The 18,351-nt window shown below is 43.7% G+C and overlaps 2 protein-coding genes across 3 annotated transcripts; both read right to left on the bottom strand.

Annotated features, from left to right (window-relative positions):
* Nucleotides 1-427: 427 nt before the first annotated feature.
* METTL2A (methyltransferase 2A, tRNA N3-cytidine) lies at nucleotides 428-13,055 on the bottom strand. 2 transcript variants are annotated; one of them, XR_014880111.1, is made up of 10 exons: nucleotides 12,898-13,055; nucleotides 11,097-11,188; nucleotides 7,588-7,937; nucleotides 6,201-6,250; nucleotides 5,684-5,744; nucleotides 4,734-4,873; nucleotides 2,812-2,918; nucleotides 2,540-2,605; nucleotides 2,263-2,422; nucleotides 945-1,084 (listed from the first exon to the last, which is right to left on the bottom strand). XR_014880111.1 is itself a non-coding variant. In XM_085211343.1 (9 exons), the coding sequence occupies exons 1-9, from the start codon at nucleotides 12,987-12,989 to the stop codon at nucleotides 933-935; spliced, it is 1,110 nt and encodes a 369-aa protein (XP_085067469.1). In that variant the 5' UTR covers nucleotides 12,990-13,055; the 3' UTR covers nucleotides 428-932. The 2 variants fall into 2 exon arrangements, 1 of the variants encoding a protein (XP_085067469.1); XM_085211343.1 differs by lacking the exon at nucleotides 2,263-2,422 and having other exon boundaries at nucleotides 428-1,084.
* A 411-nt stretch (nucleotides 13,056-13,466) lies between these two features.
* On the bottom strand, nucleotides 13,467-17,783 carry EFCAB3 (EF-hand calcium binding domain 3). The gene is made up of 7 exons (XM_085210792.1): nucleotides 17,768-17,783; nucleotides 17,325-17,468; nucleotides 16,458-16,584; nucleotides 15,977-16,167; nucleotides 14,617-14,801; nucleotides 14,303-14,529; nucleotides 13,467-14,016 (listed from the first exon to the last, which is right to left on the bottom strand). The coding sequence occupies exons 1-7, from the start codon at nucleotides 17,781-17,783 to the stop codon at nucleotides 13,602-13,604; spliced, it is 1,305 nt and encodes a 434-aa protein (XP_085066918.1). The 3' UTR covers nucleotides 13,467-13,601.
* Nucleotides 17,784-18,351: the final 568 nt, after the last annotated feature.

The following is an 18,351-nucleotide window of genomic DNA, read 5'->3' as shown; positions in this document are numbered from 1 at the left end:
AAAAAAAAAATAAAAAAAATCAAATGTTGGTAGACATTCTTTAGATTTCTTATCAAAGACAAGTGCCTTGCCTTCTCTGGTTTAGCACATCACCATGACAGGGCAGAGCAGCTTGTGACCTGGTTCTGCAGCCAGCAAGAACATTTCTTGACTGTTCAGGCAGAAAAAGCAGGTAATGGATTCTGAGAGAACTCTTGTCCCACAACCTGCTTTTGTCTCTCTGCACTCTGGAGGTGCTTCAAAACTGGCATCAACCTCCCATTTCTGAAAGGCTGAACACTACCCGATGTGAATTCACAGCACCTGAGCTATAGCGTGCTAGCTTGCTGTACAAACAATCTTGAAGACAGGAAGAGCAATAATCTGCGTTCTCCACAGGTTATCTGCCCACCAGGAAAGTGGCACAGAGAAACAAGCACGCTCTCAGTTCATGTCCTCAATAAATGTATTTTAACTGGTGAATCTGCACAAGTCTGAAGGACTGGAAGAGAATTGCATGAGATAAGTTGGCAAAGGGATCCATATTGTACCTAGTAACCAGCTGCAAAGGAAATCAGATTTACCAACTGTATCTTGGGAACAAAAGAACAAGAGTACACAACACAGAGACAAGGTTGAAGATCTTGTTTCACGTAGAGATCCACAGGAAGAGAGTTGCTACTCAACTTGTTCAGCTCCTCCTAGCACGACTTTCTTATGTTGTTAAAAACTATAAACTTTAAAAATCCAGCCCAGTAGCAAGACACCTTAAATACTGGTTGGTCTCCTCCTAGACCATTTGTCCTTAGCAAAACTCATTTGAAGTGATGCTAGGTGCTATAAAAGGCACTGAGGTTCTGTGCACGCTGACTTCCTCAACAATACACGTCACCAGGAGGAGACTGCACATGGCCACAAAGAGGATAAAATCTGACAAAGCACACCCTGCTTCCTCACAGCTGAGGGGCAGCAGGCTTTTGGTATTTGCACTGGATCCATACTCGATACATTGTCATTTGCTTCCCACGGTTCACTTGCAGTCGACGATCAACCAGATTCTGTATTTTCTGCAGGCCAGCTCTTGTGAAGAGATCATCTATTTCATCTGGAAGCAGAGAGAAGAAGAGAAGGATGCTACAGCTTTCATTTAACTGTTATCTGTTCGTGCTGAGGGCTAAACAGAGTTGAAAGATGGGCCAGAGGAAACTCATGGTCTCTGTCTGGTAGGGAAATGTAAAGATCAGACAGGACTTAACTACTGTGTTAAGGGGGGAAATAAAATGGGGGAAATAAAACTACAGTCTTATAAGTTTCCTTTGAATTTACCTTCTACAAAGGAAGGAAAGAGGGATTATGAGGACAACTGGTTACAGAGAGTTGATGAAAACAACAGCAGTTTCAGACATTGGTATTGCCTCTAGTAACCAATTAAAACCAATTAGACCTTCTAGTGAGTAGGGACAGATCCATTCCTTACCCCTCCCCCCTTTCTTCATTGAGATTTCAGAGTCTGCAAGAGCAAAGAACCAGATCAGATATCAGACCTACGCTTTTAAAATGGTGGCAATAAGATCTTTGCTGTTCGGGCTGGAGGGGAACTATATTCATTATGGTTATGTTTGGAAAAAAAAATCCTGAAAAAAACACACCCAGCTGGGGCCCAATCAAAGCACTAAGAGCCCACAAGGCTGCAACGCTTAAATAGGTAAGTATTCCTGACCAAGCAAATAAGTTTCATAGTGCCCCAGCACAGTGGCCGTGGGCAAAGTCAGTCTGAGTCCTGCCGAGCAGCACAGAGCGCATTCAGCTGCAGCTTGGGAGCGTGTGATTGGTATGGAGCTCCTGTAGAAAAGAGCTAGCAGGTCCTAGCTTGTGCTCTTTTATCAGATGATTGACATAGGGAAGCATTTGCCAAACATACACTGAGCATTAATTTTGTTGAGACAAACGAGACTTGTGCAGCGGAGAACAGAACTGTTCATTGCAGCTGTGCTGGTGCACTAAAACAGACTGGCAGCTGTTCCAGCACCTCACTACTCTCTCCGTGAAGAACTTCCCCCTGACATCCAAGCTAAACCCTCCCTCCTTGAGCTTATAACCATTTCCCCTTGTCCTATCACTACCTACCTGAGTAAAAAGTTGATTCCCCTCCTGTTTATAATCTCCTTTTAAACACTGGATGGAACTACGGAGCCTGCCCCAGCTCTATACTGAACCATACTCCTCACATTCCACTGTGTGAAAACAGTAAAGTTAAGAGAAGTTCCCTCCAATCGTGTTCACCTGACTGCATATTCCTCAGGTAACAAGATCAAGAGAATGTCTCCACTTCCATTCCTCTCAGCGTAGCACACACGCCAGTCTTAATTTCGAAAGCTTTTCCACTTAGGAATTCACTGTGCATATTCACATCAGCAACCGACAGGCTGAGATCCCTGTGTGACTGGGAGACACTTCACATTTCACACTGCTCCAAGAAAAACTGGCTGGAAAGAGCTAGCAACAAAACTTGGGTGCACAGGGACAAAAAGAGGTGAGGATGTGTCTTCCAGCCTCCTACCTTGGGTGAAGAAATAGACTCTGGTGCCATCACCTCTCACATAGAAGTTAGCAGACAGACACTGACCTAAGGGCAAGAAGGATTTAAACAGTTACCAGCTATCATTTAAAAACAAACAACTGCTGCATATAAAGACAGAAGCAATTCTCCTCCCAGCACACGCTGTGCTTAAGGGGAATTAATGAGCTGCCTCCCAAACAGGGCAGACGCTACTCCAGAGAAGCATAATCTATTAGTGAGCTGTAAAAGCTCCCCATGGGAAATGAAAATACCTTTCTTGAACCGAAGCTGGGCTAGGTCGTAACGGCCATAATCTCGTAACAAAATCATTCCTCCAGGTTTCAGAAGACGACTCAGTTTGTTAATGACACACTGCATCCTGAGGAAAGAACAAAATGGCAGTACTCAGCAGTCTGCAAAAATCAAGTCTGTTTGTTTAGCCTACTTTCCCAAAAGAAAGTATGAAGTTTCACATCTATTACAACTTCATATAAAAGCTACCAAAATTTGAAATTTTCTGAGCTCTGTCAGACTGGGGTGGGTTGACTTTATCTGGCCACCATTTTTATCATAGTTGCCAATTCTGCCTTTTTTTTTTTTCTTCCCTTTTTTAGCTTAGCCTGCCACAGTACAGATTAATTGCTCTCTCTCAGTAATTACAAAAATAGTTCCAGTGGTTTCTGTAAAGCAAAAAGTGAATTTGAAGAAAAAAAATGCTGCAAAATAAAACCAAAGAGAATAAGAAAGAGAGAACAAGAATTTTTAAAGTTACTTATTTGCATCTGTCATTCCATTCTGCTAGGTCACAGCACACCGTCACACTAAGATCACACCACTTTTCTGAACTGTTTTCTGAACCCCCCCTTCTCACCACCTCACATATGAAAAATTCATCTACTCTTTGAACCTAACGATCCAGAAGTGTACCTCCCAAAAATGAGAGCTGACTGCGTGGTGTGGCTGCTGTTCAGAATAGAGGAGCAACTGTGACCGCAGCAAGACTACAACTACAGCCATCCAGCACTTCAAAACTATACCTACCCTGTAACAGAATTTGCTAGAACAAAGTACCTGCAAATTCCACTTGCAGAGCTTAATGGAAAACTGGATCAGTCACAGAACCAACTTTAATTTTCCTTGATGTAAAGGAATCTACTTTGAAGCTTTACACGTATCTAGAAAAGCTGTGACACACATTAACACCCAAAAACTTTCTGACAACTTTTACACTGGCTCTACTAGTTTCTCCATAAATTCCACTGCAGGTTCAGCTCCATCAGCCTAATCTTCAAGTATTGCTAAGCATTCAAGAGTATTTTCCCATTATTCATTGTCTATCAGTACCTACCAAGCATCTATATATTCTGCTGCAGGTAGACATGTTTCATTTAACAAGATTCTTTCTTTCCTGCTCTTGCAGAGTTCATACTAACAATAATTCAGGTATTTAACAGCTAACAGTCTCTCTGCACCATGTTTATAACAGTTGGTCAAATCCTTAAATATTTCCTTACTTATCTGTTGAATAATCTACAAAAAGATACGGATGGCACAGCACACAGATCACTGTATTATCAAGCAAGTGCTGAAACTAAATAATTCATTATGTAGAAATCTACCAGTCTTCTTAACTTAAAGATCTAGGGAGATCTCATGCAGCAACATTAAAGAGTACAGTGAGGTTATTTATCAGACAGTTTAGTTTTTTCATTTGTTTGGCAATTTTGGGATGGGATCACTTGGCAAAAAGTGAATGAAATAGAAGTATCTTCTTGACATTCCTGGCATTGCTAGCTGGTGCATAGAACAGAGGTGCAACCTTCAAAATACATCAGTAATGCAGGCTGTTTTAGTCCTTGATATGACTGTAAAACTGTACAGATGAAGTAGTAAAGCTGTGGAGATGAAGAACTTGAGACACATTAAGATTAGAGAGAGAGAGAGAGAGCCAGGGAATTTTAAGTCTTTGAAGTAGGTTATGTTGGTATAACTTTAACAGATTACTAAAAAGCCTTAGCTAAACTGGATGAAATGGAAGAAGGTACAACAGCATGACAAGTATTCCCCACTTGGCACCAGCAAGGCTTCAACAATTAAAGTTTTTTCTTCATCTCTGCTCTTTTTATGTTTGCCTGATAAAGACCTCCAGTTCTGTGTGTATTTTCTTTGGACCCAGAAGGAATTTTTAACTTACTTCTCTGGGAGAATCGCTGAGAGGACAAAGATGAGAATGACAATGTCAAGGCTTTCATCTGGCATTGGGAAAGGACTTTGGTCATTGCAGAGGTCATGAACAAATGCAAAGCAGCGAGAAGAATCATATTCCACATTGCTCTGTATTTAAGGGGAAGATATTACAGAATTAGCAGACATTAGAAGTCTACATTTCATTTCAAAAAGGAAGTTAACTTCCAGTATCCCAAACATCAGACCTGGCTCCATAAAGTTACACTCATAAAATCACAAGTAGATTTCTAGAAGTCATTTAATTTTTGAGAGCTGTTGCTATGGATTGTAGTAACTCCTATATGCAGTACTTTTATCAGCTTTGAGGATACAATGACACGCTGGATCTGCTGCTGTGCCCCCCATTCCATCTCATGAAATGACTGATTACATTTGATACTTCATAGACTCATTCCCAGCTCTGTTCTGACCTGAATTTTGTTAGCAGTATTTGTCCTTCGACTAAATCCCAGCTTTCTGCTCCACAGTACCTGTCCTCAGCTGCCTGTGCAGAAGCACTCCTACCACTTGCAGCATTGCAGTGCTAATAATACACGCACAAATCAAACACAACTTCACTTGCTGTTAAAAAATAGCCTGAATGTTTTCAAGGTTCAGCAGTTACTCAACTAAAAGACCACTGCATTTAAAAAAAAGTGCTGCCAAGCACAGGGGAAAGGAAATCTGGCTGACTTGTCTGTTGCCAATGGGACATTGTGAGGACTCTTGTTTCCCTCATTTCTACAGTCTTTGGTGGCTCTTCTTCCTGATTTACCAGTACAAGGGTCAGCATCAGGGCTAGCTAAAATAGAAAGCTGCCAAAAGAGCTACACAGCTGATGGCTGCCATGATATATTTACCTCAGTGTGCAACTGGCACCATGTACTTCCTACCTTCATAAGTCACTACTGAGTTTACCTGGACAAGATCCACAGCTGTTGTAGAAAAGTCACAGCAATAAACAAAAAGGCCTGGATCACTGAAATAAATAAAGGACACTATCATCACGTATAGAAAGGTGTTCCACAGGAATTACAGAAGTGTCTCAAACACACAGAGAACAAAATTGAGAGTCTGAAATCCTAGCCTTTAGTCTCAGTCAGTCTGTCTGTCTCTTATCTGCTGTGCAAAATCTGGCTCATCACTTTGCTCTTTTATGTCTCAGTTATTCTAACATGGAACTGACTGCTTACTTTTCCTTCAGAAGGAGAAATACTAAAGCCTGTATGGAAATGCTTTAGAACGAGACACATATGTTTGTATTTTAAGACCAAAGACTTCCAGGCTCAAAACACAATTATTTGAAGACTCGTACAATTTGTCAGTTATATCTGGCCTTTCAACACGAGGTTGTCTAAGAAAATATGCAAGCTTCCCTATTCTTTTTCAGGGGCTGCTTTATCACACAGGGGAAGACTTCCTGAGAACTACTTACTTGTTGGTTTGTAAAATTGGGAAGACTGTATTTCCAGCACCACAGCCAACCTGCACAAACAAAGCAGATGTGCACAAAATGAAAATTATTCCTTCAACACATCCCATGCAGCTGATTTCAAATTAACAGCCACAGAACAAAGTGCATCTCAGAAGTAACAAACGAGCACAGCAGTGACCATCTGCAAATATCACTGCAAGATCTGAATATGCTCAGCACTGAGGAGCAGGGTTACATACAAGCACTGTGGGAAACCAGTTCAGTTCTCCTAGAAATCTTACTAACAAACTCTATATTGCTACTCTTCTGAAAATGGTTACTGCTAGCATCCCAAGCATAACAACCAGTATGTATGAGTCACTGAAGCACTGGAAAAAAAAACATGGATTAGTTACATTCCCTTCCACAGAAAATCAGAGCATTAGAGAAAGAAGTTTGCTTTGCTATAATTATAATCTGTTGTTTCAGAGTTACCCTCACTAGATGGCTCTCCCTCAAGTTACAAATTAGGCCTACAATGATTATACCTTGTTATTTCTTATGTCTGTTCCCATCTGAAGACCCATTTGAGGTCTCACACAACTGGGTTTAGAATACTTCTGTGTCTAAATAATCAGTAAAATTGAAAGTCTGAGAAGAAAAAACCACAAAGGGCATGGAGTGACATATGGCAGTGAGAATATTCAGGTAAGACAGGAAAGCCACCACATCCCAAGAACATTTGTCTGAGAAAGTCTCAATGGCTCAGATTAAATGTAAATCTGAAGGACTCTTTATACTAATTCTCCCTGGAAGGACAGAGTTTCCACAGAACAGGAGCACTCAACAAAAATGGTGATATCTACACTGAACAAACTATAGGTGGCAGAGTAAAAGGTCTTCATGAGCAATCAGGGGACTAATATTTGTAAGTACTAGAAATCTGACCTGGACAAGCATGATACCCTTTGTTAATCTGAGATTTCCTGTTATGAGATGGAACATAAGGTCCTAAACAAACAGCATTTCTACATTCTTGGTTTCATTATTCCGTTTTATGCCTCCCAGGACAAACAAGAATCAGCACAAACATCAAAACCATACAAGATTTATACAGACAAATAAAACAATCAACTCCTTATAGAGAAGATGACATTTAAAATCTTGTTTCAACATCAGAAGATTAGAATTTTTATTTTAAACTTGAAAACTTGTCCTTGTGCTCTGTGTGTACAGTCCAAACCAAGAGTCCCAGCAGCTCTAAGTTGCCCTCTGTCTTTACTGATGTAAGTTGACCTTCCCACTCACTTGTTTGCCACAATACATATTTTTATATCCATCACTCAGTCACACAAACATTCAAACAAGAAACCACTCAATGTGTGATTCATTGTTTTATAGCTATTACCTCTAATATACGGTAAGAAGCAGAAGATCCTGGGTAATCTTCATCACTTCGTTTCAGCTTCTGTGGAGCCAGCTCTTCTGCACAGAATGTAGACCTGTTTTTTATCAGGTTTAACTGATTCTCTGCTCTGGTTTCTACCGTGCAATGTCCATTTTCACAGCTTCCCAGCCCTTCATTTTTGGGCTCTTTGCAGCTAAATTCACACAGAGAATCCTCATTTTGACTCGGGTTCCTATTTGGTGCCAGCTCAGGAAATTCAGTGAACAGCCAGTGCCTGTCCTTGAAGAAGCCATTTTCATGGATTTTATAAAAGTCATCCCAGTATCTCTTAGCATTCACCTCATATTCCTCTGTAAACACAAACAAAAACATCACCAGCAGTCAAATCAGAAAGGTGTCAGAGTTTAATCAGCTCAGACAGTCAGGGATCACTGCAAACATCTACTCAGTAATCTGCTTTAATAAGTATGATTATTGATTGAAAATCACCTTGATTTAAGTTGTACCCTCTCACCTGAACTCTCAACCTGCCTTCTACCTGACATTTTGTTAGGAATTAAAAAAAAAAAAAAAAGCTAAAAGAGAAAAGGAGAGGTCTTGGTAGGATTTAAATGAAGGATTTAAAGAAAATTGGCAACAGAAAAGCCCTCTTTGAAGTAGACTGGAATGAAGATATCCATGTTTTACTTTCATTTCTAACACTAACCTATTCAGTTCACAGGAGTTCACACGAAGTGAAACACTTAAATCTACTAAAGAATTCTGTGACAAGTGCCTGGAGCTGAACTCTGACATGCTACTACTTTTTTCAAACTAAGGAACACAAAAATTGGTCAACTTTACTGGCCCAGCATAAAACTCAATTAGCATTTACACCACACTCCAAGATTACAGGACATCATGTTTTAAACAAGTACTCTTGGAGTCCAGTCTGCAGCACTTTTTTTTCCCCACCATGGATCTGTGCAGGTTAGAGCATCACATGAAATTACAGCAAAAGAGAGGAATCAAATAAATGACCACTATCACTGAAGTAATAGCACAGAGCTGAGGTGGAGAGACCAAAATTGGTAAGAATTAACTTCAAACAGCGAGCAATATTATTTTCACACCTACTAAATACAATCCAGTAGCAAGATAAATATTACAATCAGAACACTTAGGAAGCCATGATCTAACAAAATTAGAGTCATCTATATAATTATCCCTGCAGTACAAAGAGATATTTATAAAAATAATCTCTTTACCTTGATTATGTGGATTTTCTCCTTTTAAGCAGCTGTCCTTAAACAACAAGCTGAACAAAACTGCAGACTAAAGCATAAGTTTGTGTTGTGATCTCACTGTATCTCAAAGTAAGTGGGGTCAGGTCTGATTATTATTTGCAGAGAAGGCAGTCAATGACTACTAATGTCAGAGGAATGAGGGTTATTGATTCAGTCTCTGGTGCACTCCCTCCTGAACTGTCACTTCTTCCATGCACCAGTAGGGATACACCAGGCTGCTGGTTTGGAAACTCTTTCAGCTACCAAAGATATGAAGTCCTGACTCCTGCTGATCCCTGAAGATGCCATGACAGGCTCTGATTAAAACAGGATGTTTACCTAAGGAACTGTGGCAATATTCCAACCCAGCCACTTCAGATTACCCAGATTTTCCCTCGTCCTATGTTAAATTATTGTGAAATTCTGTTGGATGCTATTGAAGAGCTGCTATCTTGCACCTAACATGTGTGGAAGCTTTATTTAAAGTTCATTTGCAAAGCACTGGAATTGAGGATCAGTAGTAAAATAAATATAAGAACTCAAAGTCCAGCTGATCATGCAAGAAACAGGATTAAAATTGACCATATTAATATTTCAGTCTGAATTCCTGCACAACTCACACCACAAAAGTTTGCAACATATTTGCTTCAAGATCCTTTATGTAGTCTAGCTCATAAGGACGTTGGCATGTGAGTCTTATTCTTCCAGAGACTTGATAAGAACTTCTGGCCTTTCTGCACAATTTTGTAAGGACAGCCCCTACTCACCCTTTTACATTGCAGAAGATTTGTAAACAAAATAAACTGTTTTCAAAAGTCAGGAAGAGAATTACAGATCCTCTGATTTGCAAGGAGGCTAATTATGGAGCTTCAAAAGAAAACCAAGCAACACTTCCTCTTCTTTCCCTGCTCCCAGACAGCAGATACACCTTCTACAGAGCACATAGAACTTCTCTCCTTCAGAATAAATTCTGACACCTCAAGTCCTCCAAAGCATAATACAGCCATAATGACCAATAGCCTGTCTTTGTTCTCCTGCTTGGACATTTCTGATTCTCAAAATACTAGACCCCTCAGGCACGTCTGGCTGAGTTGACTTCCCTATGTTTCAGCCTTCCCATTGTCTCCACATGCTTCCTACTGAATAGCAGCCATCAAAATTTGACTGGCCCCCATTGTTCAGCCTGGGAAATACATCATAAAGACCTGACAAACTGCTCTAACATCAAATTTCTCCGCAATTCCATATTTGTATATACGTTCTCAAAGCATGATGGAAAGCACCCTTTAATGTTAACCAGATTTTAAAATGAACTCAACACAATGGTTATCACAATAGAAACTGCTGGATACTTCTGGGAATCCAAGAAATGAGGAGGACTGCTCCTTGGTATAATTAAACTTGCTATTGTGAACACAACTGGAAGCTATATGGGAAGTGTCTGAACAGCTCCAATAGCATTCGGCATCGCCTTACAGATGTACACTCAATTTAATTTGAACAAAGGGAGTGGATCCATCCTAGAGCTCAGCAGAATATAACAAGATTATCATTAAACAAGTGTCTTATCACACTGAAGAACAGGATATCATTTCACCATCACCTGAGGGGCCTGATGTATCTAACCTGTGTGGAGGAAAGATGCAAAATTAACTAACCCCACAACTGCTTCAACCAAGTAACTTCACTACCAAGTAACTTCTGATGATTAACACTCCAATCAGGATAAAATCATTCTCCTTCACTTCAGATTTAATCATTACCATGCTGTTAGTGAACTTGGTAGAATTGTATACGGATACTACTTTATTAGATCCTCTTAAAAGTGCTTGCAGCAAGCAAACAAAAGATTAACTGTTGTATGTTAAGCATTGAACAGTAAAGCACTAACTGAAGCTGTTGCTTTGTATTGAAAGAAGTTTGTTGACAGGAAACAGTAACAAGTGCTTCAGTGTACACAACATAAACAAAGAATCTCAAGCCAAGATGACTCCTCCCAACCAAGGTCACTTTACTCCCGCGGAATGATCCTCAACAGAAGGTGGAACAGTCACAAAAAGGTAAACTTAGGACAGAAAGATTCCTCCTCTGTCATTGTTCCCCCACTAGGTACTAGATAATGTATTCTGAATACGGTGGAGGAAAAGATGAATGAACGAAGATGCAAACATAACTCTGACCAGACTCTTCTGTTGCTGTGCACACAAGTCAAGACGTACACATTACAGTAACATCTAAAAGTACCTTGTTTATCTTGTGGCAATAGCTGTGAGCTGTTCTCTTGAACTTTACTCCTGGCAGTGGCTTCCTGCTCTTCTGACCATTCCACATTATCCCTGTTGTAAAAATTAAAGTGAACTACTCAGCTGGGAGTTGTAAGGCAAAGACAGAGAGTTTTAGATAGCTCTCCAAATGGACAGCTGTGGGGCTTTTCTGCCATCGCCAATTCCAGCTCTGCAGCAATGTAACAGTTACCAGATGGGAGGACAGCTGCCAGTTCTGAACGAGCTGCATTTGCAGCATTCAAAAGGCAAAACAGCAAGGGATCCTAAGAGACACCAGATGTGTTCTCTAATCCTTTTACCTGTTTGATGGTCAGCTAAGTTGAGAAGAACTAAATCCTTACTGCAAAACCACTCAGCACAAATAGGCCTCTTTGGAGAGGAGCTGCCTTTCTCACACGGAGAACAAAACACTGATCTCTTGAACTACTTCTACTCAAGCAGGTCAGCAAAACGTGCATTTCATTTAACCATCTTCAAAAACTACACTCTTTTTCTCAAGTTAAAAGAAAAAAGGCAGCTAGGGTTATTTGGAAGGTGAAGTATTATATTAAATCCAATTACACAAAAAATAAGCATTAAGAACCTATTAATAACTTAAATGTGCATACCAAGTTGTGCAGTCATTAAGATGATTCACTTGACTTTTTTTTCTTTAAAACAAGTGAATGGAAAACAGAGTACAAGGATCAAGAACTACTCTGGCCTCAGAAAGAATTGGCCTTTTGATGTTAATTAGCAAAACAAAGCCTTAAGTTTTGTGTCTGAAATACTAGATTATTAGGAATTTCTGCAGGGAAATACCATTGAGGACGCTCTGTAAGTCCCAAAATGAATGACAAGCTGATGCATGTGCACATTACTTTATTACAGCTTAAACACAGCCAATTTTCAACAGAACACAGCAACCAAAGACCTGAGGTGGATATATTTACTTTAGAAGTGCAAAATACCTTCAGTTCCCAGGAAACTCAAGAATTTGGGCACCTATATCTCTGAAAAATACAGCTTTCTCCAAGCAAAGTCCTGCTCCACCCTAACACCTGACATGACCTCAGCGCATCACATGGCAGTAAATAAGTGAACTTATCTTCATTCAATTTATACATTAGCTGCATGTATTATATATATATATATATATATATATGTATTATATATATATATATCCCATATATTAGCATGCAGATTTTAGAGTCGTAAGCCTTTGAGAGCTATAGCAACAGAACAGAATCCCAGAACGGCCAGGGTCCCAGGAAGGGACCTCAAGGATTATGAATTTCCAACTCCCCTGCCACATGCAGGGCCACCAACCTCCACATTTCATACCAGCCCAGGCTGCCCAGGGCCCCATCCAACCTGGCCTTGAACACCTCCAGGGACGGGGCAACGATCGCCTTGAAGCAGCGCAGCACTGAGGAGAATCCTGACGTACGGAGGGCGCCTGCTGGATTCTGACCGCCTCCACCAAGACAAGCTCAGGACCAAAGGGATGAGTGCTACCCAGGGCCGGGCCCTTCCTCACCTCCGGGCCCTCCCGCCCCCTCACAGCCCCACCGCCACGGCTGCCCCGACCGCTCGACGCGGAGAGAAAAGTGAGAACGATGTCTTAAGCCGAGGAGAAGAGCCGGCAAGGAGCGATACTCGGGGAGCGCAGGCCGCAGACAGCGCACCAAGCCCTGAGGAAAGCGGAGAGGCACCACGGGGCGGGCAGGGAAGCGAACGAGAGGACCCTGCGGGGACGGGGAGGCCACGACCGCCCTCACCAGGCGTTATGCTGGAAGAGGCGGGCGGGGTCGGTGAGGAAGCGCCTCCCGAAGGGCCGCCGCCGCTCCGGCGCCTCGCTGGGCGCTGCCATGACGGGTCGGGCGCCGCCGGAAGCGGAAGTACCGCCCCGAGTCCGACCCGACAGGGGACTGGGCGGGAAGGGGGTGTCACGTGGGGCGGCAGCGGCGGGAAGTTGGGTAGGGCTGAGCCGAGGCGGTTCCCTCAGTGCTGTGGAATCTCAGATTCTACACAGAGAGGCACCCGCGAGGATCGGTGTCCGACTACCCGAACCCAGTGGCTGAGAGCGGTGTCCCATCACTCCCTGAGCTCCAGCGGGTCGGGGCCGCGCCCTCTGGGACTGAGCCCTCCCTCACCCCCAGCCGTTCCCCTCTCCTGACATCTCCGTGCCGTTCCTTCGGGCTCTGTCGCTGTCACGGAGCTCAGCCCCTTCGTGTCTCTGTAGCCCTCCTCCGGACTCCCTAAGAGTCCTTAAAGTGAAGTGTACAACCAGTGCCCGGTGCTGTACCACAGAACAATGCAGTCCCCTCCCTTGGCCAAATAGCTCCCTGTGCTGGACAGGATAACAACAATAATCCCACCTTTCCCAGCTTTTATTTCACATTTTGAACGCCAGGAGGAAGGGTGACAGCAGGTCCGATCCAAAACAGCCCCCATCCAGCATCCACCTGCCTCTGCCAGTGCCCTAAAACAGCCACTTCTTCCACGGTGGCTGCCTGGTGGCCAGCGGGAAGCGGCGATACCGGCAGTCCTGTGCCTGCAGCTCCTCGGCTGTCACCAGCTCTCTGCATGCGTTCCAGGACCAGGAGTACGTGGAGAAAGTGTAGTGAAAGCGCTTGCTGCCCGTCTGCCGGCCGATCTGAGCCCCGTCGATCTTCTGCCACAGCTTGAGCAGGCTGGCCTGCTTGCGGAGGGCCAGGTTGCGCCTGTAGCGTTGGGCCACCTGTGCCTCCTGATGGAGGGGAGAGGAATTTAGAGGGCAGAATCCAATGCAGGAACCATGCAGCTCAGCCCCCACTGCAGGCATATAGCACAGATGTGCATACAAGGCTAGAAAGCACCTCAGTGCCATGCCAGAATGCAGTGGAGGCAGGTTATAACTAATTCACACTGATGATTAACTGTAATAAACCAAGCTATTACTATACCTCTGGTTTCATTTTTCCTTGCACTTAGGACAAAATTGCTTGTTATTACCCATGTCTGGTTAAAGTGTTTGCCAGTCTATAAGTATATAGGTTACACGAGTCCAATTCTGGAATAACTGCTTTACTCACATTACCAAGGTAACACCTCTGCTCTGAGTTATATACTATCTGCAGTCCCCGCCTCCTTGCTACTCTATGTAAGTGTTGCTACCAAGTATCATTCCATATTTCTACTTGCTATTTCCGGATCTTTGCTAGCAGGGTGTAACTGAGTGCCACAGCAGAGAAGGGTGAGGAAATGTGAAGTGAGTGAGTGCAGAGCATGGAGCTGGACTTCACACTCACATGTGCTTGTGCCTTGCCCTTGCTGGCTGTTGGTGGGTGACGCCGTTTGTTTGGGCTCTCTGAGTTGATGGCAGGGGAGCATTTCTTCTTGCTGCTCTGACCAGAAGCCTTGGCTACAGCCTGATCAAATAAAACATAGGTTTTAAGGCTTCTCAGGCTTCCTTTGCTACTATTGCATATAGCTGAAGCACCGCCCATGTCTCTCACCTCCTGAACCTGTTTTTTCTTAATGCTGAAATGGATCTCCTTTGAAGATACCAGCTCTTTCTTTCTCTGCCTTGTCTGCTTTTGCATGTCTTTTTTTGGCTTCACCAATGTCTTTGCATCTTGTTTAGAAATCAGTGGGAAGACAGGTACCTGAGCATAGGGGCTCTCTGAATTGGACACGTGTTCTGGAAAATAAGAACAAGAGTCACTGATAGTGTAGCCACAGCCAGCTGCCTCTTGGTTTTGCTCCTCTGACCAGGGTAGGGCTAGGTAGGTCCCAGATTCCTCACACTTCTGAAACACGAATCTAGTCAACCACCAGATACCTCTGGGGGACAATTCCTTTCTCCCTAGGAGACTCTAGAGCAGAACTCCAAGTGTTTGATTTTGCATCTTTCCCTGTGAGTGCTACTGGATGGATGGACTCCTAAGGTTTGCTCCAGCTCAGTTTTCTGTGATCCTTTTAGAAATTACTGCCTAGGTTTTAGGAAACATAGAGCCTTGGTGCCAGCCTTGTTAATAAATTTATTGACGATCCAGATGAGGGGATTGAGTGCACCCTCAGTAAGCTTTCAGATAACATCAAGTTGGGAGGAAGTGTTGAGGGTAGGAAGGCCCTACAGAGGGATGTGGGCAGGCTGGATCTCTGGGCTGAGGCCAGTGGGATGAGCCTCAAAGACACCAAGTGCCAGGTCCTGCACTTTGGTCATGACAACGCCATGCAGTGCTATAGGCTTGGGGCTCAATGGCTGTAAAGCTGGATGGAGGAAAGATTTTGAGGCATTAGTTCACAGCTGGCTGTACACGAGCCAGCAGTGTGTCCTGGTGGCCAAGAAGGCCAACAGCATTCTGGCTTGTATCAGCAATAGCACAGCCAGCGGAGCAGGAGATGATTGTTCTTCCGTAATCAGCTCTGGTGAGGCCACACCTCAGTGCTGTGTTCGGTTCTGGGCCCCTCGATACAAGAAAGACATTGAGGCCCTGGAGTGTGTGCAGAGAAGGGCAGTGGAGCTGTGAGGTGTGTCAGCACAAATCTTACAGGGAGCAGCTGAGGGAACTAGGATTGTTGAGCCTGGAGAAGGGGAGCTCAGGAGAGAGCCTTATCAGTTTGCAACTACCAGAAAGAGGGATGCAGTGAGGTGGGAGTCTGCTTCCTCTCCTAGGTAACAAAAAATACCTATATGGAGGTGTTCAAGAACCGTGGAGATGTGACACTGAGGGACATGGTTAGTGGGCATAGTGGGGATGAATCGACAGCTGGACTTGGTGATCTTAGAGGTCTTTTCCAATCTTAATGATTCTATGAAACTTTTGCTAATATAGGACTGAATAGGGCTGAAGGACAGCATGCAAGCCTTACCTTTGAGTTGTTCCAAATAAGCTGTTGCCTCTCTTTCCTTCATCATTGAGATGCGGGCAGCACTTAGATAGGAAGATAAAGGATAAACCAGAACTTTCCTGTTTTTCTTGTTCTTTTCGTGACTCATGAAGAAATCAGCATATGTCCAGGCTTTCTCACTAGTGCAGTCCCTAAACTTCTGCTGGTAGTAACTAGAAGACAAAAGGGGGCACCGTTGACCAGTGAAACACGGCCCAAGGATGCTGCAAACTGACATGCCTGGAAAGATATTTAAATGGGTACACGTGGTATTTATAACAACACCTTTGTAAGGTAGGTACCAAAGCTATGCAGGTGCTTTTGGACGTCCAACTAGACATGGAACATTTCAGGAAATGTAGTCTTGGGCCCCTGTTATCTGTTTATCTAATTAGATAGCATGTAAATATCACAGTGAAAGGGGGAACTTCCTTCTCTGACTTACAACACTAAGGAAGCTCACCTGGAAATCTGAAATAGAGTTCTCTGGGGCAGAGCTTCCAACTCCACTAGCTTCAGCAAAACTTTGAGGAGGAGGATTCCTCTGGCATCGACATGATCGAAGTTGCCCGAGTCGTTTTTGTCAGGGACTGGAGAGGAGGAGAGCAGTCAGAGCCACAGCTGAGCCTTGCCTTACCTTCAGGGGGAGTGGAGAACCCAGCAGACCCCAGCAAGATCTGTCCAGGGGGGATCCATCCCCATTTTCTGCCAAGTGCTGGTTGGATGTCCAGCAGGGAGGATGAGTTCTTGTGGCTTTTCATTAGCTGTAAAGCTGGTCACAGTGCTGATTTCTTGTTCAGTACCAATTAGAATGAGGTAATTCAGGTATCTCTGGATAAGTAAGAGTTTTGCTGGAGGGAAGCAACATGTATGTAGGTAGGGTATTTCTTACTTACATACTGTCTGGATAAAACAATTCTTGTCAGTAATGAAGGTCAGAAAGTCAGAGAAATTCATTGCTTTGTCTCCTGCAAACAAGTGGCATCTCTGTTAGCAAAGCAGATTTTTGCTAGAATGAAAAGTTAGGGTGAGCAGCTCAGAGCTGGCACTGCAGAAAGATTTGCTTACTAAAAACTAAGGGCAGGAGTAAAAGCTCTTAAAGCTTTCACATGTAACTGGGTTGTGGAGCATGCATGAGGGGGTCTGTAACAGCAGTGCAACACACATTCATAAAGGATAGAGTCACTAGTGAGTGCTAAAACGCAACAACTCCAGCACAGCCTTTGCCTTAAAGTACATTTCAGTACAGCAATGCCCAGGGATGGAAAGGCACAGGGAGAGGGGCCACTTTACGTGCACATACAGTCCATGCATGGTCTGATGCACTCACCATCAGCATCCGCACACACCAGCTTCTTTTGTGCCTCTTGCCCATCAAAGCTAATTCCCAGCTGCTTAGCAAGCACCTCCAGGTTCTGAAGGTTAATATTGCCATCCAGGTCTTTGGGGAAGAAGTTGAAAGCATCGAAGAATGCTGAAGGCAGGCAGGGAGAGGACAGCAGGTTAAACAGGGTTGGGGGGGGAGGCTCTACCTGTCTTATGTTCTTTGAACAATACAATGAACTATAATCAACAGGGATTTGAGCAGGTTGTTCCTTGCTGCTAGTGCCAATGCATCTGCCTCTAAATGGCTGCTGACAGTGTAGGAGAGCTGGGGAATCTGGGGAGAGGAAGGGTAAGGTGGTATTTAACGTGTGGGGCTGGGTGAGGTGCTTGGTTTAGTTCCAGCTCTGCTCTCTTGAGATTCAGCTGTCCCTCTTCCAGAAAGTGTACTGATGGTTTTCTGCATCAACCCACAGCTGCTGGGCTCCCACATCCGTGGGACACAGGATTGTCCCTTCCTTTGTGCACCCCACAGTGTGGTTATTGTGTGGGGAAGATCATGCAGTGCTGCAGGACCCATCTAAAGGTCCAACCACTCCCGCTGGTGCTGGCAACATGTCTCCTGGGGGGAGCACATAATGAGGTAACATTACCTTTCTGCTGTTTCTTTGTCATGTTCTTCACTGCTTCACTCTCAACACTTGTCTGAGGGATCTCTGGGAGTTCACTGCCATGCACAGAATGATAAAGGGAGACGGACAGAGTGGCAGCTGAAGCACAATTGTATAACAAGCAACAGCATATTCCCTGTTTCCACCTTCATGCTCACCTGGCTGTATCTATTTTGAGGGGATTTAACACCTTCTTCTTTGGTGGAAGCTCTGTTGCTACACGGGTTTGGGGAACATGGCCAAGAGCAAGAGCAACTTTCTCTGGATGTGGAAAGACACAAATAAACAGAGTTTCATGGGCTTCCCTCTCACCAGCATTCACATCTTCAACATCCCAAGGAGAGCTGGAAGGACCCCGGATGA

This window comes from Meleagris gallopavo, chromosome 29 (genome assembly GCF_905368555.1).
Source record: "Meleagris gallopavo chromosome 29, MGAL_WU_HG_1.1, whole genome shotgun sequence".
Lineage (NCBI taxonomy): Eukaryota > Metazoa > Chordata > Aves > Galliformes > Phasianidae > Meleagris > Meleagris gallopavo.
Note: the sequence above shows the minus strand (reverse complement) of the source record. Positions and strands in the feature narration are given on the sequence as shown.